The 26,916-nt window shown below is 37.6% G+C and overlaps 4 protein-coding genes across 6 annotated transcripts; 2 read left to right on the forward strand and 2 right to left on the reverse strand.

The window, feature by feature from the left end:
• Nucleotides 1–3,499: 3,499 nt before the first annotated feature.
• them4 (thioesterase superfamily member 4) lies at nt 3,500–7,860 on the reverse strand. Its single transcript, XM_008431675.2, has 6 exons — nt 7,417–7,860; nt 6,546–6,738; nt 4,725–4,887; nt 4,339–4,449; nt 3,997–4,121; nt 3,500–3,909 (listed from the first exon to the last, which is right to left on the reverse strand). The coding sequence occupies exons 1-6, from the start codon at nt 7,543–7,545 to the stop codon at nt 3,866–3,868; spliced, it is 765 nt and encodes a 254-aa protein (XP_008429897.1). The 5' UTR covers nt 7,546–7,860; the 3' UTR covers nt 3,500–3,865.
• Nucleotides 7,861–9,017: 1,157 nt separating this feature from the next.
• LOC103478139 (uncharacterized) lies at nt 9,018–11,189 on the reverse strand. The gene is made up of 4 exons (XM_008431674.3): nt 10,702–11,189; nt 10,128–10,182; nt 9,776–9,893; nt 9,018–9,683 (listed from the first exon to the last, which is right to left on the reverse strand). Exons 1-4 carry the CDS (start codon nt 10,996–10,998, stop codon nt 9,650–9,652), a joined length of 504 nt encoding a protein of 167 aa, XP_008429896.1. The 5' UTR covers nt 10,999–11,189; the 3' UTR covers nt 9,018–9,649.
• A 1,800-nt stretch (nt 11,190–12,989) lies between these two features.
• Nucleotides 12,990–16,757, forward strand: LOC103478188 (uncharacterized). 2 transcript variants are annotated; one of them, XM_081597335.1, is made up of 5 exons: nt 12,990–13,244; nt 13,484–13,778; nt 14,588–14,642; nt 14,776–14,890; nt 14,984–16,757. In XM_081597335.1, exons 2-5 carry the CDS (start codon nt 13,485–13,487, stop codon nt 15,360–15,362), a joined length of 843 nt encoding a protein of 280 aa, XP_081453461.1. In that variant the 5' UTR covers nt 12,990–13,244; nt 13,484; the 3' UTR covers nt 15,363–16,757. The 2 variants fall into 2 exon arrangements, with proteins under 2 accessions (XP_081453461.1, XP_081453462.1); XM_081597336.1 differs by having other exon boundaries at nt 12,996–13,225.
• Nucleotides 16,758–21,086: 4,329 nt separating this feature from the next.
• On the forward strand, nt 21,087–26,916 carry LOC103478138 (prostate-associated microseminoprotein-like). Of its 2 annotated transcripts, XM_008431672.2 has the most exons (4): nt 21,089–26,014; nt 26,099–26,206; nt 26,457–26,565; nt 26,658–26,916. In XM_008431672.2, the coding sequence occupies exons 2-4, from the start codon at nt 26,101–26,103 to the stop codon at nt 26,827–26,829; spliced, it is 387 nt and encodes a 128-aa protein (XP_008429894.1). In that variant the 5' UTR covers nt 21,089–26,014; nt 26,099–26,100; the 3' UTR covers nt 26,830–26,916. The 2 variants fall into 2 exon arrangements, with proteins under 2 accessions (XP_008429895.1, XP_008429894.1); XM_008431673.2 differs by having other exon boundaries at nt 21,087–26,206.

Raw genomic sequence — 26,916 nt, forward strand, 5'->3', positions numbered from 1 at the left:
AGTTATGTCACCGGCTGTTACGTAACGCCAGCGGATCGGGTTTGCTTTGAAGTGCTCGGCTGTGAAATATAATCCCATGTTGCTGCCACAAAGTCCAATTGACAAAATAAAACGCGGAGACGTGGCGTTCCTGTTGATTTCATGTTATGTGCGAACGGGGAACACGCTTGGATAAAGCCCCACTTTTTTTTATGGTTTGTTTTTGCAGGGACCGACTGGCGTGCGCCCCGGAGGTGCACACCTCTGCAGGGATTCACTTTATCGACGGCATCTAATCCCTGCTTTTTTTTTTTTTTTTTTTTTTTTTTTTTTACAACAGCGGAAAGACAAAGAAAACGATGAATAATCAATATGTGTTCTCGGTTTACACGATCAAATGTTTCTGTAAGACGCAGTGCTTACGCAGGGTCCAGACTAATGCCGAGAGCAGCTCCAGCTTGAGCTGGTTCTGAATATCTGAGCATGTCGACTGTGCGTTATTGCAACTTTTACTCAAGGAGGCAAAACCTGGTGCTTTACAGCGAACAGAGAGGCAGTGAAACATGGATGCTTCTGTCTCCTACAGGACCAGGAGTGGAGAATCTGTTGGGTTGAAGGTCTCAATTAAAGTTTAAGTTCATTTCAGCTCAATGCTGTAAAAATAAGAATTACTTCTCTCAGCCACAGTGATGTCAGAAATAACAGTAAGTCTAGAAAGTCTTCAAAACTGTGAAAATGAATTTAAAAAATATATATCTGGGTCAAAAAGACAAATGAGAATATAAAAAAATGCATCTATTTAGATAAATGTTTTTTGGTTATATTTTTATGCAAAGTGTTTGCATTAAACGCTTTGCATAAAAAGTGCAAAGTGTTTTGCACTTTTTATGCAGTTTATATTTAACTTTATATCATTTTGGTCAGTGAAAATAATATAAAGTTAAATATAAATATATGTTTCATCCATCCACCTAATAGTCTCTGTTGGTTTTAGGTTTTCAGTTGTGTAGCTTAGAGAAAAAGGAATCTGTTTCTCACAATACAACACTTAACCTAAAACCATGATAACTCTTTACAATGTAGGTTAAAAAATATTTTTAATTATATATTAATTCAATTAACGCTTAAGTAAAATTGTTCAAGTAAAATTTAAGATTAATACACATGTAGAGTTTAATAATAAGGAGTTTGCTTGATTTAACTTGGGTCATCAGTCTTTCACCCAAAAATGTTCAACAATATTTCTTGCACTTTTGACATTGACTTCCATTTGTGCTGGAGGGTGCTTGGAGCATTTCACTTTAAATTATTACACTAAATGAAAGCAAACTACCAGAATCTTATGAAGGTTTAAGCATAGCCATTTCCTGTCTGTTTTTTTTTTTTTTTTTTTTTTTGAGAAAACTTATTAATGATTATTATTTCTAAATATCTACTACCCTTTATCAACAGTACCCGGTAAAACAAAGCTTGCATCTTGTCTTCAGATCAGTAATGGCTCTGCTGAAAGCCAGCTTGATTGCAGTAAATGCTGCCAATGCCGAGGGATTGTGAAATGGCGCTCCCCCACATTAAAAGACTGATGGGCCCGAAGCGCTGCAGTGGACAGAGCAAGCTGCAGGTGGTTTAACTGAAAGTGGAAAACAGCCGCCCCTCACCCGCTTCCTTCAAACCCAACTTGACCACATGAGACTGGAGCGAGAGGGGAAAAAAAGAGAAGCTTGTGTTTATTTGTCCTGCACTTTCATGCAATAGAAAGACTTTTAAAAACTAGGTAGCATTTCCATTCGTATGCATGCTTCTTCAGCGAGGTTAGAGATGTGAGGGGCCCTCAGAAGACTCGCCAGGCCTGTGCTGCGATGAACATGCATACACAGAAAACCACACAGGAGACCAACGTGTGGAAGAATTGACGTTAGAGTGTGGAGGCTGCTACGGTTATGACCATTATTTGCTAACGCATAATCTAACATCAGTGTGGAGGAGCTCTTAAAGGTTTAGTGATTCTATTAGTAGGTGGTCATTATTACATGCCAAATAAACAAAAGTCACCCATCAAGTCAAGTCCCTCATACATTTTGGCTCAGATATGTGCATACACTCAGGTTCTGGCTGGATGTGTGTCTTGTTTTAGACATAGACTATTGTTGAGTTTCTGGAAAGAGCCATAACTTTTGTGGACAGTACACAAAAGCTTTGTTTATGCCAGCTAAAGTGGTAAAGATCCACAGTTCTGTTCCAGATGTTCTGGCTGGTTTCTTACGGTTTTTATATGTCACATGAGGTAGCACTGTGTTTGATGTGGGCCTCCATTTAACGCCAGTGAATCAGAAGCTTACAATTTTACAGCGGTCTCGTGAATGTAGTACTAAACTGTTCTGCTATTGATTTGGCTTGTAGAAATAATCTTGGTAACTCTTTAACAGAATTAAATTAGGAGAAATTTTGTCCGGCTTATTCTATCCAGAATGTATAAATATGTGGCTTCATCGACATGCATTTGAGCTAGAATGCTTGATTCTGAAGCTGTGTGTAGCACATTGTGCTAGTTGTTCATCCTCAGATGGAAAGTACACCAGTGAAACTCATTGATAAAAGCACCAAATTAATCTGATATTTATAGACGTAATGACTGCATGTGAATCTGACTCAACTTGCGTTGCATCAGAAAAACCATTTAGAGGAGAAAAAAATCTTTAATATGACCACTTGGTTAAATAAAATCTGTGTCAGACGAGAAAAAGAAAACTCACAAAAACACGTCTTGTAGATCCTGGTAATAAAATTTCTCTTTAATAAAACAATTGTGTTTTTAGAAGTCGTTCATCAGCCCCATAATGCAAATAGAGAATTTTTTTTCTTCCATTTTTTGTTAACAACAAACAGATATTAAACATTTTTGCTATTACATGCCAATTTCAAAAATCCCATCGCACTAGAGAAAAGAAAGCAGCTGCATCTCATCAGTTTTTCTGACTTCGTGGCCTGCAGTGGATACCAGAGCAGCGTGCCTCTGTGTGATGTGGAAGCCGTTACCATTTACGGCTTGCTTCAACACGCCACAGTCATTTCTATATGCAGACACACGCTCAAAGTGCCAGCGTGAGCGGCATTGGCCGACGTGATGAACTTTTTTTCGAAGGCCTCGTGTCTTCATGACTAAGTTACGATATTCTGCTGGTGAAAAAAGCTACATTTCACATTCTAAACCAACCACAGACACCACATGGCGGAGCAGCAGCTAACAACCCACACCTGACAATCAAAGCTCAAAAAATGTGTAAGAGGTGTAATACAAGAAGCATGAAACTCACGCTTTCTCATTAGAAAGGCGACCAAATTCAAAAGTGTTACCCTTTCATCCTAAACACCGGTTTTTTCTCTCCTTTTTTTCTGTTACTGGCAGTACCAGTACTCTTTTAAATAAAGTGGTTTAGAGGTCTTTGTGATAAATACTTGAGCAGAATCACACAAAAAAAGCACTTCCTAACCCAGATTCAAGCACATCACAGAATAAACATTTGGTCTTTAAAAAGAGCTTTTATTGACAATATTTTTTCTTTCTTCAGTGAAAATAACATCCACACAAGAATCTTTGATCTTGAAGAAGATATACAAAACATCTCAGGGGAAGCTTCAAACTGTAAGGCCCCTGGGTAACTCAAAATGCAGTCAGTAAAACCTTAAAATTTGGTTCAATAAATACACCACAGATATGTACTGTTTTTGTGTTAGTACCCTTACGCAAAGGCATTCAAGTTCAGTCTGTTAGTAGAGGTTTCTTCAAGATAATCTAGAAAATACGTCCTTAATCCAAACCAATTTCTCACAAAGTCAAACACGCTGGCTTGTTCTGGCCTCTGTTATGCCAGCCTGGCATGCTGCTTCACCTTTTCAGCAGGTGGCTGACACTGATTGACAAAAACAGTCCTGCAAGGAGAAAAAGAAGAAGAAAAAGAAGGGTAAAAATGCGGAAGGTGTCATGACAGAAATGGAAGTGACACTGAAGAAAGTCACCTGTTGCCTCTGTGTGCAGTTTGGAGCCGTCCGTGCTGGTCACTCTACATGAAATATACCTTTTTCTGCCATCCTCTTTGTCCAGAATGGATTCAATCAGCACAGTACTTCCAAGTGGGATGGGACTAGAGACAAAACAACAATTTTAGACTAAAAAAAATGATCCTCTGCTCTCCACATATATTAGTCCACCTGGTTTTGAAATAACCTCAGATCCATCCATCCATCCATCCATCCATCCATCCATCCATCCATCCATCCATCCATCCATCCATCCATCCATCCATCCATCCATCCATCCATCCATCCATCCATCCATCCATCCATCCATCCCTATTTTACCTGCGGTAGTTGATGTTAAGGTTGGCCGTCATAACCGGTGCAGAAAGCAGAGAGGCATGCGTTCCTGTAATGGTGTCTATCATGGTGGCTATCGCCCCCCCGTGGACATGTCTGGAAGCACACATGATGTCTCAAACATTTATTGCGTAGTTTAACTACAAGAGTTGTGGCAAATGAAGCTTTAACACCTTCCTATAAAGAGATTGGTTTTAATTGTGTTTTATTAAAGAGAGACTTTGTTTTCAAAGTTTGAGACAAAGCAAATGGAACATTTCCTTTAAATAAAGCAAACATGCAAAAGAATATGACAAATATTTACGGACAAAAATGGAAAACAAATATAGACCTTCAGACATAAACATGGTCAGGAGTAAACGTTAGCTCACCCTGGCGCCCCCTCTAAAAGGTGTCCAGCTTGGAAGATGCACGCGCACTTGAGCTTATCTTGTCTGAAAAATATAACATACTCGAACGAAGCTCCAGGGTCCCTGATGTTCCGGGTGAAAAGGCGAGCTTTTGACTGGATTATCTTGCTGAGATACACTCCCCCTGATGAGACACAACACAAGAACACAGACCGATCAGCAGCTAGCCTTCAGTGATTAGTTTGAAATATATGTGCTTCATAACCAAGACCAGAATGAGGAATTACAAACAAATCACTTCATCTACATGTAATCTGTACATTTTTACAAAACACCAAAATGGCTCTTATAGAAACATGGTGACGCCAATGTGTGCTACAGTGAGCTTTGTGTTTGTCTTAGTTTAACCCTCCTTACCACCTTCTGCACCTTGCATGATGACAAGATTAACCTGGGCCCTCATCCAGCCTCGTTTCTGCCAGCTCCAGCCGTTTTGAACTTTTAAATTATCCCTCCGACTGTAAATATAAACAAGTTTAGATGAGCAGCTGTGTCCTTGCCGATGCATATCAGCACACATTTGCCTAACCTGAATGGCCTACGCTGTTGTCCGACCAGTTTTGAAGAACGCTAACTAACTCCAAGGAAGCAGAAAGTCCTTGATTATCAAGTTAAAGATTCTGCTCAACTGCGAACATGCCTGTTGCATTCATTTTTATAAGAATTGAAACAGGTGCCAAATTGTGATTCTCCTGACTTTACTAGAACAGGAATTGCATACCACTTTGCGTCATAATGTGGAGACAATCGTCTTATCTTGAATGTGAACTAAACAAAAGAGCTGATTACAGATTTCAAGAAAAACAGGAGACATGACGGGGGAAGAGGTGGAGGAGGAGCATAAATACCTCGGTGTTCACATGGACAACAGACTAGACTGGAAATGAAACAGCGAGACAAACTACAAGAAGGGACAGACTAGAGCAGGCTGTACAAGATGATATGCAAATCTTCTATAAGTCTGTCGTGGAGAGAGTAATCTCTTCTGCCATCATCTGTTGGGGGCAGCAGCACCAAAACTAGGGACTTAAAAAGGCTCAACAACCTGAAAAAGAAGGTTGGTTCTGTTCTGGTGGAACCACTGGAGATGACGGAGCAAAGAGGGATTCTTCATGAAATCAAGAAAATTGCAGCGAACCATGACTGGGTTCATTCAGACTGCTACAGGAGATCTGGATGTACAACCGCAGTTACAACATTTAATTTCCCTCTGAGATTAATCAAGTATTTTCGAATGGAACTGAATTTACTTTGAATTTCCTTAGACTTTCTTCAAAAACTGAATATATTAAAATTAAAAGAATTTTTAGAAACAATGTCACAGTGTGAGAATGTGTTACTACAACAAAATTTGAATTCATTTAGTTGCTCTTTCTGTAAGTACAGTGAAGTCTATGGGAGTAGCCACATTCTTGACTTTCTGACATAAACAAAGTCGCAAAAAACACACATCTGAGTACTTGAACAGCATGTTCTCTTGTCTTTCCCCTTTTGAAGAGTTTTCAAGAGAACCAGTGGTCATGGGTGGCAAATTAAACGACTCAAAACACTCTGAGGATTTAAATTCTGTTTAAAATACCGACTAGTTTGAGTGTATGATCTTAAAATGAGAATCTCAGCTTTAAATTATAATTCACATCTAAATGTAAAGAAGGTGCAAATGTATTTGGAAAAATTCACTAAGCTGCAAACTTAGGCCAGGATTTCTGTGGCCTTTTTTTTTTCTTCAAACAATTTCTATCTTAGTTGTCTCAAAGCAAAGCCACCAGTTTGCACCTGTACCTGTTGCATACTTTAGAGTCCGATTGTAGCTTGGCAGTCTTGTCCACTGCTCTCCATGGTCCTCTTGTCCTTCTGTCGTCTCCTTACTCAGCCTGTTATAATGGTTGTACAGCTGCATCATCTCTTTCCCCCATGACGAGTTGGGCAGGCTGAAGTCTCGAGGTTTTCGGCCAAAGATTTTTGGCAGTGCATGCTGAACATTAAAACAAATTACAGTTTTTGTTTAAAAAAAAAAAAAGCTTCATTAAGTGTAAATCTACAGAACAAGCAGCCAAAATACACATAGTATCTCTGAAGAGATTCACAGCTAAGCTGGAAGAATCTGTTGACAGGACAACTATTAGTGACACACTTCACAAATCTGTCCTTTACGAAAAAGTGGCAAGAAGATCTACTACTTATGTTAACATGAGAGAGAACTATTGCCACCGTGGGATGTGGTGGTAGTCTCAAGATGTATAGTATTTTTATAGCAGAAACAAGCAAGCTGGTCCGAATCCATGGCATGATCAAAACCATGTAAAGCCTTCCTTCTGCTTCAAAACGAGAGTTTCTATATATCCCAATGACATACATTGTGGTTGTAACGTAATAAATGTGAATACTTTTGCAAAGCAAGACAAAAAAGTAGTTTTAAACTAGCTTAGGTCATCGCTGAAGCACAGATTTACTTATTAATTTTTTTAAATGTCCATCTCGTTCAAAAATATATTATTGTTCTCATCCTGTGACAGAGTGCCTGAGTAATTTTTTGGTTGTCCGTCATTCATATGGTGCAGTCACACTAAACAGAAGGCCCAGGATCCAATGAGAATAGCATGAGGTTCACAGCGTCATTCAGCACAAATAACCAGCTTATTATGGTACCTACCATCAAGGTCCGCTCTGAGGTGGTCCTGAATAAAACACTGGAACATTGTGTCTTCAGTGGTGGATTCCCGAACGGGAGAGAACCGAAGCACCGAAATCCGCTGAATATTCGACCGACGCTTCGTGTCATTTCTAATCTGAAGATAAATCTAAGAAAAAAAAACTATGTTTTGTATTCAAGATGGGGATAGTACTGTGACTGTAAGGTTGCTCTAATAACGCGCTCCGAGTTTGTTTCTAAACGGCTTTAAAACGCTGTCATAGCTAACATCGAGACTAAAATACTGCCACTTCAATAAAAACTTGAAAAACTCCTTCATTAAACTCGTTTATATATATTTTTAAGCCAACGAGCTCGGATAACTCTAACACTGTTGTTGTTTTACCGGTGACTTTCATGTGTCACGCGCAGTGTCTGCCAACTTCCGGCATCGGTAACAGTGACGTAAGTGCCGGGTCATGTCACGTGCTTTGAGATTTGCATCAGGATTGGTTGAAGGATGAACAAAGCTTCCTGTAACACCTACTTTGTCATAGCAACCAGTGATCTGTTTTATAAACCGCCCAACTGGGAGTTGGATTTAACGCCGTTTGCTCACTTTCTTGACTCACTGAAACGGAAAAAACTAGTTTCCTAAATTTGTTGGAGAGGTGGCCAGTTTCTTGAAGCCCAGTCTCTGTCACACGTACTTACAATTTCACAATGTGATGTAAATGAGGGACGAAGGACTAAATAACTTAGTTGATCAATGTAATGTATAGACTCAATGTCTATTTAGTAGTGAAATAGACAATGAGTATTAATGAGTTAGATATCGTAAATGTGCCCTTTTAACCTGAAGTGAAAAACAATTTAAATCCAATAAATTTCCATTTTTAGTCACTGGGATGTAGATTTCAACTTAGAAGATAGAATACAGAAAATTATATATTCAATTTAAAAAAAATGTATTAACCCGAGAGGAAAATTAATTGTTGAATAATTTACTTCAAAAAGTTGTTGTCGATATATAGCCAAGTTGACAATGAAGTCAATATTGAAAGTATAGATGTTTAAATATATTTTGTGTACAACTTTGTTCCAAAATCCCAAAAAATTAAATTATTTCTTTAATGTATTCCAAAGTACGCATATATCAATAGAACATATTTTTTCTCAATTTAAATGTATTATAACACAACAATAAATGTATTCATTTCCCATACATTTCTGTAAATGTGCCTTCTGTATGAAAAAAAAAAAAGATGTTCTTTGTACCAACAACGATTAAAGCCAACAAAACTTACAATTTACAGGCATTTTATTTGGATAAACCTCAGTTCAAACAAATTGGTCTATGTGAAAATGACTATCTGCTCTCTTTTAAAAAGTTGTGAAAGTTTTTACCAGTCATGTTATTTTTTAGACGTTTTCTCTGAAATTCTGATAAAAATAACATAACAAATGCTAAATGTCTGACTGCAGAGGCAACATGGTTAAGGAAGTTAGTATATTAAAAAAAACAATAAATGGGCAAAAATAAAGAGACTAAGCACAACTGCATAGAAAATAAATATTAAAAATTGAACATATTCAAAAACCACAAAGCTTTTAGCAGACAATTTTGAAAATAGCCAGCTTTAATAACCAACTCATAACCAGAAAATAAATGGTGCAAAGTTTTCATTGCTTTAAACCCCTCAAGTATCAGATTGTTTTTCTGATTTTAAAAACATTTTTCTACAATGAATATTTACTAAGCACAACCAAAGTATTATAAAAGGTTTTGCCATTGACACTATGAAAAAAAACCTTCAATTCTCCAGTAGAGGGAGTCAAAGGACTAAACCTCTCAGCTGAAGGCTTGTCACATTATTTAACTATTTTACTGTTGTGGGTACAGTGATGTGTCAGATAATAACAAAACTTATTTGGGTCTAGGAGTGTAAATAATGAATTCCACAATACACAATACGTTTTAAAGTATTTTAAAGATTCAATAAGCCAAAACAATATTCAACCAAAAAAATCACTTCAAAAACAGAACATAATTTAAATAAAAATGTGAAAAACTATTTCCCTTTTCCCATAAGTCAGCTAAATGTGCATGACAACAATATATATAAAAATAAGAAGACAAACAAACAAACAAACAAACAAACAAACCAAAAAGATGCCAACAGAACTTATAGATGGTCCTTCTCGGGTTTGACCCTGTTTGGAAAAGTTCAACCAAGTTTACTCGGATTTGATTTTATTGTGGTGGAGCGGACTCTCCACACAGTTTCCTACCAAAACAAAAAGAGAAAATCAGAAATCAGGACCTGATATAATAAAGGCTTTGATGTCTCCATGACCAGTAGCTCTTTGCTTTACTCACCGTGCTTCTTCCTTAGTCATATCTGCATGGACACAAATTGCTTTTTCTCTGTCCAAGATCTGTTGTTTCAAATTCCCAATCTCCTCTTGAGCCTTATTCTTAGCTGCTTCATGATCAGCTGAAAAAAATTAATAAATTGGAGAATTTCTGTATTTGATGCCTAGAAACAGGTCTAAACGATTGCTATATCATCGCCATTAGAGTTGAGTACATGATATCATGTTACAAAACAAGAAGTTTGAAGAGAGGGCAAATGAAGTTTCATGTGGGTTTGTAGGACTGCACCAGGAAACATATTTGCATACATATTGCTACAGTTCAGTGACATTGTTCTTTTTTTGTCTGGACTTACTTTTGAGTTTATTTATGGATTCCTCCAAATCAGTCTTCGTCTTTTCAGCATTTCCCTAAAATGACGAATATAAATGTACTTGTTAGGAGTGGAAAAGAAAAAGGCCATGTGCAAAACAACATATATTATAGAGACCACAGTGGCAAGGGTGGTAGGAGTTCATCCTGTAACTGGGGAGCTGCAGGTTTGAATCCCAATCCCATCCGTCTCAGTTGCTGAGTATTTAATATTTGTATTTTTCAAACATATTTCAGGAATTTATGTTTGCTTGTTATCTGTTAGCGCATAATTAATGTTCAAATTCATAAATATAGGGGGAAAAAATATCAGCTGCGTGCTAAATAGCTTTTCAGTTGCCTTGATGTCTCTCCAGGATGATTAAGCATTCTCATGTATTCTGCACCTTATAAGAACCAAAAGAAACAGTTTATGCTGAAAGTACACATTTTAAGGTTTGATTGAGAGATTCTTTTAATCAGACTGAGATTTAAGAAAAGGGGTACAAATCATGGGGCAACCGCCGCTGCTTGGACCTGAAACGTTGAAAACTTTTATGTGAGTGTTTGCGCCTTGCCTTCGCCGCGTTGCAGGTCTCCAGACTTTTCTCAGCCTCCTTCAGCGCCTTCTCCTTCTCCGTCTTCTCCTTCTTCAGGTCCTCCAGCTTCAGGTTGGCGTTGTCCACTGTGGATTTGAGCTCCTGGATTTTACTTTTCATGTCCATGATGGAGTCTTCCCTCCTCTTCACCTCCGCAGAGCTCTCCACCATGCGGGCCCTCAGGCTACGCAGACTCAGCTCCTGACGCAGAGTCTGAAAAATCATCGCGACCATAACCGCCACGCTGACGGCGACAAAAAAAATCACCAGCTTCATCGTTTTTTTGTTTTTTTTCTGTTGTTGTTGTTCTCACTCGATCGATGGTAGATTTTGATTGGGGCCGTCTGCTGTGGTAAAAACCTGCCGGTGGTCACTTGTTCATCCCTGGAAGAACGTCTTCCCGAGATCAGCGACGCCAAAAGTTGTAGTAACCGGCTCTACCTGCCGAGCAAGCTGGGCGTGTCGATTCACCTGCTTCCTGGTGACATATTTTATGCGTTGGCACTAAAGAAGGCTTTTTTTTAAAAAAAAATGAAAAGAAAAACTTATATATTTACATTACCTTTGAATTTTCATTTTTTCCAAAAACTAGTTGATGTTGGATTTTTTTTCTTAAAAATCCTTATAGGCTACATAATTATAGTTTTACTGTTAAATATAAAATACGGTTAATTGATAATTAAATGTGTTCATTTGCAAGAAAATTACCTAAATCTTTGTGTGGCTTTTGTTAAAAGTTCAGAAAACTTTTAAGTTGGTTTTATATAAAATATGAGATTGCAAATCAGTTAGATTTCTTAAAGGGATAGTTCAGTTTTTTTAAGTGACTTTCTGTTAAGGTATTTACCACCAGTAAATTACTCTCTTGGCCTCAAAAATCCAGGTTAGCTTGTTAGATTGAGGCAGCTACTTCCAAGACTAAAGTGGAGTTCTTCATCTTAAAACAGCTCCATCAAAAAATAACAACAACAAAAAAAAACCTTAGGTTGTTTATTCAAGGTGAGGCATTCAAAGATCCTCATGGAAAAGGAACAAGTAAAGTATTTCTGGCCAGAGACACTTTGGGCACAAAAGTAAAGCGGTGTAAAAAAAATATTGCTTGGGTGTGTGTTAAGCAAATGCAGCTTTATTTATTTTAAAGTGTCCTCTTAATCTGCCCCATGGCCCTTGGCCATGGCCTTTGTGTCACACAAATCTAGAAAAACATACATATGCATGGAGGAATATGTGTTTGCTTGCTCTTTCTTGCTTAGCGTGCTAAACTAGTTTAGGATGTACAAAAATAAAATAAAGTACAGAAGGCATGATGTGCTGAAATATATCAACATTTATGAGCTATACTCTTATAGGTAAAGTTGTACTAAAACACATTTTAACACTATACAATATCTCACCAAAAGCAAGTACACCAATCAAATTTCTGAAAATATGTTAGCCTATATCTTTTCATGGGCCTGAAGATATGACACTTTGCTCCGCACCAGTTTGTCTTTTGAAAATAGATGCATGAGTGCTGCCAGCAGTCCTGCAGAGGTCAGGTTGTTAGCGCTCAGATCATTCGCCGCTCGCTACATCAAGTTCATCTGCATGGCTATCTTTCCAGGAGGAAGGTTCCTCTGAAGGAAATGCAAAACAACACCTACAAACTGCTTGCTGAGTACAAGTAGACTAAGCACATGGATTACTGGAAACATGTCCTGTGGTCTGATGAGACCAACATAAACTCATGTGGTTCAGATGGTGTCCAGGTGAGAAGTACAAAGACAAGTGTGTCCAATCTACGGTGACTTCTTGGTGGTAAGAGTGTCAAGTGTAATAATAGTTGTTCTTTTTTGTTTTTTAAATAACTGTTACATGAATGTTGAGTTTATTTCGATGCTTTTGAGAATATTTTCACCTGCACATATGCAAAAATACTGCTTTAACAACATGTTTTGACTCCTTCACAACAGCACACATATGTCCATGGATTGTATACATCTTCTTCCTCATGTTCCATGTTTTGTCACAACAAAAAGGTACAGTTTGAATATCGATTATACACACATATAGTTACTCTGATAACATGCTGTTCAGCATGTTTCTCAGGATGGTGGATCGTAAAGCCTATAATTTAATTTTTTTGACTTATTTCTAAATAACCACCCAAAATTTAATGGTTTATAGATTTTTAAAATATCACCTGCTTTTTGTTTTAGATTAGAGTTCCTTTGGACTCTGCGGAGTAGAAGTTCAGTACTCGGGTCCAACTGAACTTTATTTACAGTAAATAGAAATGTGTAGTGGGCTTCAGCAAGTATAGGTAAGATAATAACTCCGTGCAAACTTTCAACAAAACCTTACGGTGGAAATTCTGAACTTTCCCTTTAAGTGGCGAGACAAAAGGTGGCAGGTCTGACGTGTTACCAGGACGTCGCACGAACAGGTGCAGCAACCTGTTCCTGTTTTAGAAGCGATGCAGGAAGGGGGCGTTTCTTCCTGCTTCCAGCTCCGATCCAAACAGGTGAGCAAAGAAAGCTCAGGTGAGTCAACCTCAGGTGGGTGGTGGATTGGCTTCAATTTGCCAGCGATGCGCAGAGAGGAGGTGTAACCGCGGTGACGCGGAGCTTTCACGTTCAGGTTTGAGGAGCTCTCGGATGGCGCATGGAGAGTGAAGAACCCGGACATCTGTAGGAAGAACTCTTAACCCCCCCACGCCCTCCCCCCTAAACCTTAAGAAACTTAAGGACACCAAACAAGAAAGTGTTCTGTTCTTGCACAGGATGAAGGTGCAACTCGTGCTCCCTCTGGCGCTGCTGACGTCTGTTATTTTGGTGGGATTACTAAAGATGCGCAAAAGGGACCACGATAAGGAAGAGAAGCGGAGCCGGTTCCAGGACATCAAGCTGCGGGTGACCAGCGATGTCCTCCAGGAGTACCAGAAAGAGAAGGCCGAGAGACACAACGAGCTGGAAAAGGTTCAGGGCGAGCTGAAGGCCATGGAGGAGGAAGTGAAGGTTGCGCAGACCAAAGCAGAGAAGGCGGCTGGAGATTTAACCGGCTGCGAGGGTTCCCAGGTGATTATAATTGGTTACATAAAGTCAGCGTGATCATTTAATTCAATGTACTTCTGACACGTCCAACTAAAACACAGATCTGAAGAGACTATTGGCAATCTGATATATAAGTATTACTATTGACACAAATTTGTAGTTATCTATTAAAAGAGTCATATTCTACTATATGGTCTCCTCAATATTTTTAGACATACGTCTAACAATAGATATATGTTTAGAGATACATGTCTAAAATATGTCTGAATCAAATCTATTCCTGCCTAATATAATGTCAAACTGAACAGAGTGGTGTGAAAACGGGCATATTCAACATTACAATAGGACAATGAAGGCAATTCTGTTTAATTTTTAACATTTAAAAATATGTCTGGAAAACTCAAACTTCTGTGTTAAACCGGTGGGAGCCTATGACCCATTTTCTTGTTGGATTAACTCTTAAAGTTTCTTATTGCTCCAACAAAAGCATTAAGAACGCTTTTCTTTGAGTGAAGGAATGTCAAGTGACATGCTTAATCTTTGATCAGCACAAACCAGAAAATCAGGCTTGACTGATATTGTGGCTGACAGCAGGCCAGAGTGGCAGGCCACTTGCAGAGTGGCTGACAGCAGGCCAGCCAAACGGTAGCAGGATTAAAGGTTTGCCTGTTAGCTATAGTGGTTTGTATTCTTTCTGCAAGTTCCAAAGTCACATTTTCTCTTATTTTCCAACTTAAGGCAGCCCCTGTTCCCAAAAGCAAAACTGTGGTTTGGCAATGGAAATAAATGATAAACTACAAGCAATACGTTTACATTTTCTTGTTCATTGGCAGAAATCTGGTGCAGATCAGCAGGCAGCAGAGGAAACAAACTTGGGCAACCTCAAAGGTAATCAAATCTTAATTTCTCTAAATGTAGGAAACGATGTTCACACTTTTGTATGCGTAACCCCCTAACTTTTTTTTTCTTTTACTAGCAGTATACTGAAACATTTAATTTTTATTTTTTATAACTTCCACAGCTCAAACTGAGAAGGAGAAGACGGAGTGGAACGCAGAACTAGATCGACTGAAAAAGCAGCTGACAGAAAAAAGTCCAGTGTGTAACTTCTTGAAAGAGTACCCAGACCAAATAAAGTAATGTCATATCTTTATTTCAGTTGAATTTGCAGAATAAGTCCACCGATCACATTTTATAACTTTTTACTTTTTTTTTTTTTTTTCTTCAAGGACCATGTGCGGCATTAAAGAAGAGCCAAAGGCAGAGCCTCCCAAACAAGAGGAGAAAAAGGCAGAACCTCCTAAACAAGAGGAGAAAAAGGCAGAACCTCCCAAACAAGAGGAGAAAAAGGCAGAACCTCCCAAACAAGAGGAGAAAAAGGAAGAACCTCCCAAACAAGAGGAGAAAAAGGAAGAACCTCCCAAACAAGAGGAGAAAAAGGCAGAACCTCCCAAACAAGAGGAGAAAAAGGCAGAACCTCCCAAACAGGAGGAGAAAAAGGCAGAGCCTCCCAAACAAGTGGAGAAAAAGGAAGAACCCCCAAAACAAGAGAAGAAAGAAGAACCCCCCAAAAAAGAGGAGAAAAAGGAAGAGGCTCCCAAACAATAGGTGAACCCTGCCAAATAAGTGGACATAAAGACAAATGTCTTGATATAAAAATGTGCACAACAACCATTTTATCCTCTACATCTCAAGGTCGGCAGATCTGTTCAGAAGGACACACCTATTCTGGCTTTTTATTTCGGCTGGGATACAATGTTGCTGGTGACATGAAGGATTTCCAAGAAGAAGGGATACATGTGGATTAGGTTTTCAGTCACTTGACATTTCTGCAAACTGACCTTTGATTTTAAAGCTCTGGTTTGAAAATGGTCAGTGCAATAGTCCGTAGATTTAAACAGTGAATTAAATCAGCCACAGCAACCTAATTGAAAATAAATAGATTAATGTGGTTATGTTCCCTCCCACCTAAATCAATAAGTAAAAACGCACATTCTGTAAACTTAAAAATAAAATTGGCTTTTGTTCTGAGACAAAGACCAACTCTGCAACCACTAACTTGACATATTATGTCCTAATTTGCCATATGTCCCGGTTTTCTACCATGTGTCATCTGAATTGCCTCAAGACATTAAATGTTACATGTAGCAAAGGTAGGTCCTCAGATATGACTCTTCATTAGAATTTTCAAGATCCTGTTTTCGTAACTAAAGGAAAAATAAAAGCATGTCATGGTGCAGGGTTTGTTTTGCACAGGTTTTATTTTGTGAAATTTGTTGGGTTTGTTGTATTTTAATCCTGAGCAGCTTTAATATGATAGTTTTTTTTTTTATTTGTATTTTTAATGGGAAACCCTGTAATGGACTGGTGACCTGTCCATGGTGAACCCTGCCAAAGACTGCAGTAGATAAACAGCTGCCCCATGATCCTGCATGGACCAGCAGGTGATAGATGAATGGATGTCAAGCACTTTCCCAAAAGATTCTGCTATATGGATAAAATAAACTTGCACTGCACAGCTGAAAAGAAATAATTTATTAGAAGGATTGGGACTGCCAAGTTTATTTTATGTTTTTTGGAACATATTAGTAAAGTGCTTGGACTTAAAGTGCCCAGCTAGATTAGCCACACCGCCCTTAAACTTTTTTTTTTTTTTTTTACATTTTGTCAAGTCTCTTAAAGATGTATTTGGTTGGGATTTTTTTTCATGAACCAATACAATGTAGTTAAATATTGTGAAGATGGAGAACAATGATGCATGGTTTTCAAGCTTTTTTTTTTTTTTTTTTTTTTTTTTTCTACAAATTAAAATGTGAAAATCTAGTGTCTCTTTGTTTACACTGATGCCCCTAAATAAAGTAAAATACAACACAACTGCTTTCACAATTCCCCCAAAGAGTTTAATATGCCATGCTTTTAAACATCTCAATTCATTTTGATTTGCACCACCTTGGCTATAATGTTTTTCTTCACATAACAGGTAATAAAACAAAATATATTTTAGATGATAGAAAACTTATTGAAGGACCAGTATGTATAAATAACTGGAATAACCTGAAAAGACATAAGAAATTCAACCAGTATAATAGCTACTGCTGTCTCTGCAGCAGTTGTAATCAATTGAGGCTAACTGACATTTCCAGTTTCTATAATTAAATTATATGTGGTAAAATTACAAAGAAAACTGTTCTTTTAATAAACTATTAATAGAAAAACTGAGGATAAAATACAATTTTGATTGGTGTTAGCTAGCATGGGATGATGAAATAATACACTTTAAAATGACTTTATATTTACTGAATTGACATGTTATTAAAGTGTAGTACTACTTTGATTAGTCTGAAACAACCTTCATTTTACAGATATTCACAAATTACTCATAAGCTATTTTGGCCTGGGAAACTAGTCTGATAGGCTAGCAATGTCTTTGCAAGGTCAGAAACAAAAAAATAAAACAATTTTGGAGGAACTAAGTTCTCATTGAATAAGCATTATATATAACCAGTGGAATAATCAGAACATTTTGTTCACATAACTTGTTTGAAAAGAAATCTCAGTGAACTTTAATATGATTGCTAGTTTGATGTTAGCATACCGCTGTGGATTTAATTAACATTTACAACAGTCCATGAAGAGGGTGTATGTTGAATTATACAATTATCAGCCCCTAAACTACGTCTTAAAAGTATTAAAGTAAAATTTCCTTTAAATAAACTCAATAGATAAAGTGAAAATCAAGTAATTATTAGCCATTTTTGAAAGGAGAATGTTTGCTCAACGTAGCAAGGCTGGCAATGTTTTTCTTAGCATAACATGATGACATAATTAAATTTAAAAAACTTTATTCTTTTAAATTGACACCATACATAACAAGCAATTCGCAATACGTAGTAACAGAGGAATATGTGAAAGCTAGCAGGTTTAGTACTGACAAGTTCAAAGTCACAAAAACAGCTAGGCTAACAGCTGGTATCTGTCTCTCATGTGATTTGGTTCAATAAGTTGTTTAAGATGAAATTTTCTGGAATGTCGTCTTTATTAACTTGACTGTGACATGTTCGGGGAAAGATGCTGTCCTTCGAGCTTATCCACACATTCCGGTTTGGGTGAGGCATCTCAAGACTATGAAAGGCTATTATACTTCAAATGAACTTTGAACTTACAAAAGAGATATCTTGATACCACAAATCGCTTAAGCATGATCTCAATGGTAAACAAACCATACCAAAATCAAGCAAAAGTTACGGTAAACAGTTTCAAAATAAAAGATATACGACACAATGATTTAAGAACACGAGAAGCCTTGCGTGTTTTTCTCTGGCGAATGAATGGTACAGGTGCTGCGCCATCAACATTCAGTAACTGCACAATACACTCAATCAGGGTGTGTTGAACAAATGGGTGGTTGTAAAATACTTGTTAAACCTGAATCTTTCCTACGCTGGTAATGATTAATGCATACACAACCACAGAAAGCAGGAAGGATATTTCTCTGCATGTCATTTAGAGCACAGAGACACAGAAATGCACATAAGAGTTGATTTGTTTAAGTATTTGGCTGATATTTGACTTTATGTAAATTCAGAGGACAGGCATCAAAACAAATTACTGACAGTGAAAAAAGAACAAGGCAGAATGTCAGTGGTTGGTTTTCAGCACTCCACTGATTCGTTGCAGAGTCATCATTTGCTTGGATATGCTATTCTGGTTTATGTTGTGCTTTCTCTGTTGGCTTTTAGCTCCTATAGTTTCCGTCTTTTAGCTATGGCTTCAGATTTGCATTCCTCTCTCTGTTAGATAACTCCTTTGCCTTCAATTTTGAAAACATAGAGATAGGTATTGAATAATCACTGTTAACCTTGCCTGGCTCTCTCTTCCTCTTTGATTCTGCCTCAGGCCTGTGTGCTGGTGAGCATGTAACACAGAGACCAAAAGAGAGCAAGCGAGAGAGACAGAGAGGGAGAGAGAGAGAGAGAGAGAGAGAGAGAGAACAACAGAGGGAAAGAGTAGCTGGAAATGTTTGTCACTCCTGATGATCCTTGTGTTTTCTGTTGAAAGTCTAAACTAACAACTAAATGCAGGTTCATTTGGGTACGGGTTAATCTTAAAGTACGGTTATCTCAATTTAGATGTTAGCTTTGAATAAATTAATAAAACGTTCTCGTTTTGCTGTCTGTGTGAACGTGACACACATGTTCACACAATTTCTGTGTGTGTGTGTGTGTGTTTTTTAAAGAAGCTCAATAATTTAAATCAAAATAAATCTACAAAACAGTTTCACAAAGTACTTTTGTTATTTCAGTTCTTTCATCTTTATGAGTCACTTTGCAGCTGTTGTACCTGAATTTCCCCACTTTGTGAAAAATAAAGGGTATTTCTGTTTATCACAATCGGATGAAATAAAAGTGTTTGAATGAGGTTTATTAGAAAATTGCACAAAAATAAGTAATCAAATATGACTTTTTGTTTCTACTGTGATTACTTTGCCTACACTTTGAGAAAACAGACATTTCTATTATGCTGATTTTTACTAAGTGAAATCATTTATATCATAGAGTAATCCTAAATGTATACATCAGCCTGTCTTGACAAAAACATTAAGTTATTAAAACATTTATGTGGAATCTGTTGTCAGTGCTAAAAATCTCCAGTTTAAAATCTCCAGATGTTGAATTTTAAACATTTCTGACATTTAAACACACGTCACTTTGTAATAAAACATGGAATAAGTCTGCATTTATTTTCCTCTGAAGTCTTTAAAAAAGATTTCACAAATGGTTAATGTCTGAAATAAATAAACAAGCGTCTTACATAAGCATCCATACTCCTTTTTCTTTTGATAAACTCAAGGTGAATCATTGTGAATTTTTTTTAATGTTTCTACAAATGAACATATGAAATGTTTGGTTTTCATCTACACTCCAAAACTTTAAGCCATCGCCTTCATATAAACAGTTTCCCTGTGTAAAATTGAATCTCTGCCTTGAAAACCACGTATTGCTTTTCTTACGCGTTTATCTATTTACACATGTATTATTCACTACTTTATGTTAATCTCTACTGCAAAGTTCCACTTAAATTTACTAAAATTTGCAATCCGAAGTTGACAAAAATGTGTGCGAATGCTTTTGCCAGGCACTGTACTTGTCATTTAAAGGATATGCACTGTTTTGTTGATTTCTGCACTGTCCATTATTTCTCACACTGTCCTTCATCTGTTGCGGATGGAGCATTGCCTAATTGTCGCCCCCAGGCTCACAACAGGCGATCAGAGATCGGGGAGCCATCATCACGTCCCAATAGGCTGTCAAGGTCATAGCAGGAGAGGATGCAGAGGTGATAGAGTGGGACTGAAACAGTAGTCTGACTGACATCTGGGTTGTCCATGAATGAGAATTTTTTTTTATTTTTTTTGACACAAAAATTCAAAACTTGTTCTGCTACATTTAGTTGTAAATTTTGAAATGGAGAAAATTGCTCGTTTCTGTATGCAGGGAGTTTAATGACGAAGAATCCATTAATGCATTACTACAAGACATCTTATTTGTTTACAAGGGCGATTGCTTTTGAATTGCATCAATTATTAACTGCAAACACAGTTATGACCTACAGTGTATGTAGAGGTGAAAATACTGTGTTGTTATTGGCAGGCATCTGGCAGATGATGTTGATTTCACACGTGAGAGTCCAACCATATGCCTGCCTGCAATCACTTTTAACCCAACGTCCGAGAACCTGAAAACAGAGGACAGTGCAACCTTTGAGTTTATCCTGACTCTGTTGCAAATCCCAAACGTTGTAAATCGTGCTTAAGTGGCACAATGCATGAAAAACAACAACTAAAACAATTGAATTTTGATGCATTATGAAACTTTTGATTACAGTCATTAAAAACAGGGTACAAGCCAAAGATCTCTCTTGAACACAAATAAAATATAGCTCCTTATGTTCATATTTCTTACTATTTTCTAAATGCTTTTGACTTTACAAGTGCAAATCTAAAAATATTTTAATGTGATTACGTGTGGTAGACAAACACAAGGTACTGAAAATTTGCGCTCAGGAAATACGGCTGCACAATGTCAGGAGAGCATATGATATTTGTGAATGTTGTGATAACAGTAAAACTCAAAACAAAACATTATTGAATGCTACTCTCATCTACCTTTAGGTTCATAGCAAACACAGACTGTAGATAATGACCCCGACCACTAAAAAAAAAAAAAAAAATCATAATTTTCATCTCAAACACTAAGTTTTATTTAAAAAGTGGTTTCTTTTGATGTTGAATTTGCTAAATTCCTTCTCAAACATTTTATATTTGTTTAAAAGGAAGGGTCACCAAATACAACAGGGTGCAGAGAGCCTGGATGCCTGGTGCTAAAATAATTAGCTAACACTTATTACAATATCCTGCATGTTGGCAGCAGTGATACTGAAATAATAAATGTTGGATCTATCACATCTTTGCACTTTTAGAAATTGACATTTTAGGCAGTTCTTCTTTGTAAAATGCCTCAAGCCCGATCAGATCGGGTAGAGAGAATACACTTTTAGATGTTGCTCAAATTCTTTACTGCATTTGGATCTGTACTTTGACTGGGCCATTCGACACATGAATCTACTCTGAGCTAAACCATTCAATGCAGCTCTATGCTCAGGGTTACTATCCTGCTGTTAATCCTCCACTCCAGTCTCAACTGTTTTTTTTTTTTTTGGTTGGTTTTGTTCCAGGATTTCCTGTTACCACCATGTTCCGCTCTCAGGATGGTTTGTTTAAGAAAAGTTGGTCTCATCCAACCACAGCCCTGTCTTCCACATGTTTGCTGTATCCTCTCCCTGGCCTGTCTGCTGTGTTCATGAAGATTTGTTCACAGATGTTCTCTAACAAACCTCTAACGCCTTCACAGAAGGATTGTATTTATAGCTACACAGGTGGATCTTATTTACTACTTATTTAATTTCTGAAGGGAGTTGGTTGAACTGGATGTGTCAAATTTTTTCTTACATTTAGTATTTTATCCCTATGACAAAGGACATAATCAAGTGACCATCATGCTTGACATTTGTCCTCCCTACAGGCAAAAACTGAAAGTTATTTGACTCTGCATATGCTTTCATGGGTGTGCTTGTGTGTGTGCATGTGTGTGTGCGTGTGTGTGTGTGTCTGTACTGCGTGAGCGTGTTCACAGCAGGATGAACATCACATGTATTGATCAGGTTAATGCGTGGAGGAAAGGCTGCAGGCCAGAGCAGCTGATCAATACATGTCTAATTACATCAGTGTGAGTTTCTACGTTCCCAAAAGACTGATCATTGGGTCCAACCCCCTAAACTCAAACAACGGGTATAAATATGAGCTGCCCTTCCAATGTAAAGCATTTAAACTCCTAAATCAGCGCAAGACTTTTCTTTTTCTTCTTTACTTTTTTTTTTTATCAAACTATCAAATTAATTTTTTTATAACTCACTGAAATGTTTATTTTTAGCCGTTGAATTTAAGCAAAAAGAGACAGTAGTAACATCTTTGGATAAACGAAGCAGGTGAGTATCATTTTGTGTTTCTACATGATGCAGGAGAAATATTCAACCCTGCACTCCCTGAAGCAAACACACCATGATCTGAAATGTCAGCAGGGTCTCAGACTCCCAGTGTCGGAGGCCCAGAGCCCCGAAGGCTGATCCTGTGTCATTTCCTTCAGAACTGGTTGTTCAGGTCTTTTACCTGGCAGTCGGTGATATCTTTTAGGAAGGGGGGGGGGGGATTTCTGAATTGTTTTCTTCATAGAGTTTCTTTTTTATTTTGTTCCCAATAGGTTTTACCAGTCTGCTGGACCACGCCACTAATTCGCCAGAGGCTGTGTGATATGTTTGATATTCGGTTGTTCTTGTGCTTCATCGTATCAACTAAATATCAGACATATTCCTACAGAGTCTGGCACTGACGTCTGATCTTCTGCAGAGAGGCTGCTCAGGTAAAAGGATGCTACGCTTTACATAAGTGGTTTGTATCATCATGAGAGCAAAGCTTTAGAAACAAATTCATGACCTGCCCCGACCATGTCTGTGTAAATTATCAATGCCTCAAACAACAGTTGGAATGGAAAACAAAGTAATGATAATTTCTAAGCTGCACTGTTCTTGTTTTTAAACACACACCCTCCAAAACTCACAATTAGTTTGTGACTCTGCACTGTATCTTCTAAGTATACAGGAAGATCCTCCTTCATGAGCAAACAGCTGCTGTAGCTGGGATCCTGGTTCTTAAGATAAAGAATAAACAAAATATCCAGATAACAGTCTTTGTCTTACTACAGCAGGAAAGAATTAGCCCATGTTATGGACAGGAAACTCACTGTTTGGTCCCATTATTCTTCTTCTAAAAACTGTTCTTTGTGTGTATGTGTGTTTGTTTCGTGAATTCTGCATTTATTCTCTGCAAGGCTTAAACGGAAGCAGGGCGAATGATTTGTTAATGTCGTCACATGCGTGACTCGTGTTGTATCGCTTCAATTAGAAAGATAACTGCACGCTTCGGTTACCAATTTTAACATTTCATCAGCTGCTCTTATGTAATGATAAGATGCTTTTTGGCTTTTGGCTGTAACTGAACAACTACCAACGAATTCAGATTTTTTTTTTTTTCCAAAGGACATTTTATTATGTAAGAGTCAATTTTTAAGGGAACTATTAATATCGTCCTATTGAGCTTGTAGGAGATAATGTGAGGAATAATTTGATTTTTAACTAAATGAGACGCTCAACAACAATGTTTTTTGAAATGCTCTATGGCAACATGGTATTTGCTGCTACCCCAAATAAATGTTGGGTGAATAAATGTTGGGTGAATTTTATTTAGGTGCATCAAATTACAAAGGGGCAGAAAACTAAGTAAAGCTTTTGTGCATCACACCAGGTTGACAACAGTGTTTCAGTATGATCAGTCATATGATCAGTCAGCTCTCCCTCTGATCTTTGCTTCATGATCCCCTGCATGTTTGTTGTTTTATTTTCATTAACCCTCACCGTTACTGTATGTTTTAATTGCATTTATTTAAATAAAAGTTTTCTGTTACATGTTGATATTTTGTTGCAAATTGTGGTCAGTGAAAATAAATATATAAAGTCCAATTTAAAGACGTTTCCATCCATCCATCCATCCATCCATCCATCCATCCATCCATCCATCCATCCATCCATCCATCCATCCATCCATCCATCCATCCATCCATCCATCCATCCATCCATCCATCCATCCATCCATCCATCCATCCATCCATCATCCATCCATCCATCCATTCATTCATCCATTCATCCATCCATCCATCCATCCATCCATCCATCCATCCATCCATCCATCCATCCATCCATCCATCCATCCATCCATCCATTCATCCATTCATCCATCCATCCTGGTAAAGTTTTGAGGGGCACATACACAATGGACAAGTTTCCAGCTCCTTACAATAACAATTTGCAATTTGAGATAGAAAACTCAAACTGGGTACTAGTAATGATAGACGACGTCTCCTATTAAAAAAAGAGATGAGTTGGTGGTACACATGTCCAATCAACGGCCAGCAGTTTTTTTTGCTTTGTGTTTGCTTGTTTGTTAGTTTTTGGCACAATACCCACAGTAGACTGAGAAAAACTAGAAAAGTACAAAATAAAAGGTGCTCCTCTAAAAATGATTTTTTTCTAATTTAAACCTCATGGTTATTCCATCAGATATTGATCTCTGAACTCTTCCTGAGTTAAAACTTTAGTATTGTTGTTTCTAAATGAATATGAACTTATTTTCTTTGTATTATTTGAGGTCTGAAAGCATTGCACCTTTTTTGTTATTTTGACCATTTTTCATTTTCTGCAAATAAATATAAATTTTTTACTTGGAATTTCAGAGCCATGTTTTAAGTAGTTCATCGAGTAAAAGAACAATGTTCATTTTACTCAAACATATACCTATAAGAAGTAAAGTCAGAGAAAGTGATCATTTTAAGTGATCTCTTTATTTTTTTTCCAAAGCTGTAGATGAACAATTAGATTTTTTTGTGTTATCCAAAAAAAATTATTGCATTCATTCAGAAAAAGAGTCCAAATCCCAAGAGAAAGACTCAAACTGAGTTGTGACCAATGAGCCACTGGAGAGTTTTCAAGCAAAAACAGACTGTTTAAGTTCATGTCGCAGAAATAAGATTTAAATTCAGACTTTTCCTTGGTCACTCCAAGACGCTCGTTTTGTTTTGTGGATGCTTATGCATGGATACGATGGTGTTCTTTGGATCATTGTTCTGCTGCATCACTGCATAAGTGACCTGAGTTTTTGGTCACAAACTGAAGGTCAAATATTCCTCATTTTCAAACAAAGAGCAGAAATCAAGGCTCCATCAATTACAGTGAGTCATCCTGCTGCAGAAACTATCCTGACCATCCCACAACCATCACCATTTTTTTTTTTACCAATGGTAGAAAGCCAAAAATAACCTTAAACTAAACAAAGAAACCCTCATAGGTCACTGTGTTCCTTTTTCTCAAAACAAACCTCACACTGACGCACAGGACTATTTATAGAGCTACGTCGTCAGATGAAGAAGGTTGAGGCTCACATTTGCTAATTAAGGATTTATTAACCAAACCAACTGAATAAAATCTCTCATTAAGTAGGCAAAAAAAATTATATCCAAACTTTTACAAAGATGCATTTGAACAATCAGAGACACACTTGCCTTTTTTTAAAATGTTACTTTGAGCGGGAGGTCAAAGGTTGTTGTTTACCTTCCTGCACACATAAATGCAGCTTCTTAGCTTGAACAATCAGCTATAGGCTGACTGTCTTACGGACGACGTGAACAGCGCTGCAACAGATGGGGTCAAATGGGATGCATTGATACAAACGTTATCTGAAAGCCTGCACACTGTATGCTCAGGAGGGGAGAAGCAATGACGAACATAATGCTTGTGTGTTCATGCATCTGTGTTTGTGTGCAGATAGAAGAAGGTAATACATGAGTGGGGGTTGATGAGTCTGTAGCGGTGCAGTATAAATATCTGAGACCAAAAGGGAGAAAGTGCATCGGTTCATCTGGGGCACCAAGGAGGAGGTGTGGAGGCTTAGGAAGAAAATAATAGAATTAGGGAAGGGAACATGAAGGCATCGCGACGGTGACTGCAACAAAGAGCAAGCGGAAGAGAAGAACTGACTCACAACACTGTAAGGTCTGAGGAAAGATTTAATCACAAGTGCTGAAAAATTGACCCAGGTTTGTACCTGTGATTGGATTTTTGTGCTTTCAGTGTTTTTTTTTTAAATTCTTCTCATTAACCTTTGCAAAGCTTTTCCCCAGAAATGGCCAACGCAAGGGAAGTACTTTTATCTTCACTGTTGCTCCTGGGAGTCAGTCTGCCCTGCTTCTCGGTGTATAACAGTGGCGAATGCTTCTTCAACACTAAAGGTAGATTTTAGTAACATTTTTGCTAATAAATGCATCCATTAGAAAGCATACTTTTTTATACTGTATTATATGTTGTATTCATATTGTTTAATGATACGCTCTAAACTAAAAATGTTTTGAGAAGCTTTACTTTCAAATCTGAAAATGATTACTGACTGAGTTTATTTGTCATTCATTCAAGTAAAATTCTTAGCACATTATTTTTTACTGTTCTGTTTAAGTAAACGGTTCTCTCTCTTATCCTCATCAGCAAGCTGTGAATACACGGGTCAGGTGTACGGCATTGGGGAGAGCTGGATAACCAGTGACTGCTACCAGTGTGTCTGCTTGGAGCCTTTTGGAGTGGGATGTTGTGACCTGTGAGTTTGTTTTCATATGCAGTTCAAATAAACCTTTTATGGACATTTTCTCTTGATGTCTTGCTCTAATTTACTTTTCTTCCTCCCTACAGTGCGACCAAGCCCGTTGACTACCCAGAATGGTGCGAAGTCATTCGTAAACCGGATTCTTGCACCAGCGTTGCTGTGATGAGAGTCAATCACAAATTACCTTGTCTCTGGGGACAAGGACGTCTCAGAACAGCCGGGCAGCCATGGAAATCTGACAATGATCCTTTATTTTAAATTAAGTCATTCTGGTAAAAGAAAAAAAAAATGTGAAGCTTGTTGATAACAAAGAAAATAAAACACAATTATGATTCTCCTTTTTAA

Source organism: Poecilia reticulata, chromosome 16 (assembly GCF_904066995.2).
Source record: "Poecilia reticulata chromosome 16, P_reticulata-male-v2, whole genome shotgun sequence".
Lineage (NCBI taxonomy): Eukaryota > Metazoa > Chordata > Actinopteri > Cyprinodontiformes > Poeciliidae > Poecilia > Poecilia reticulata.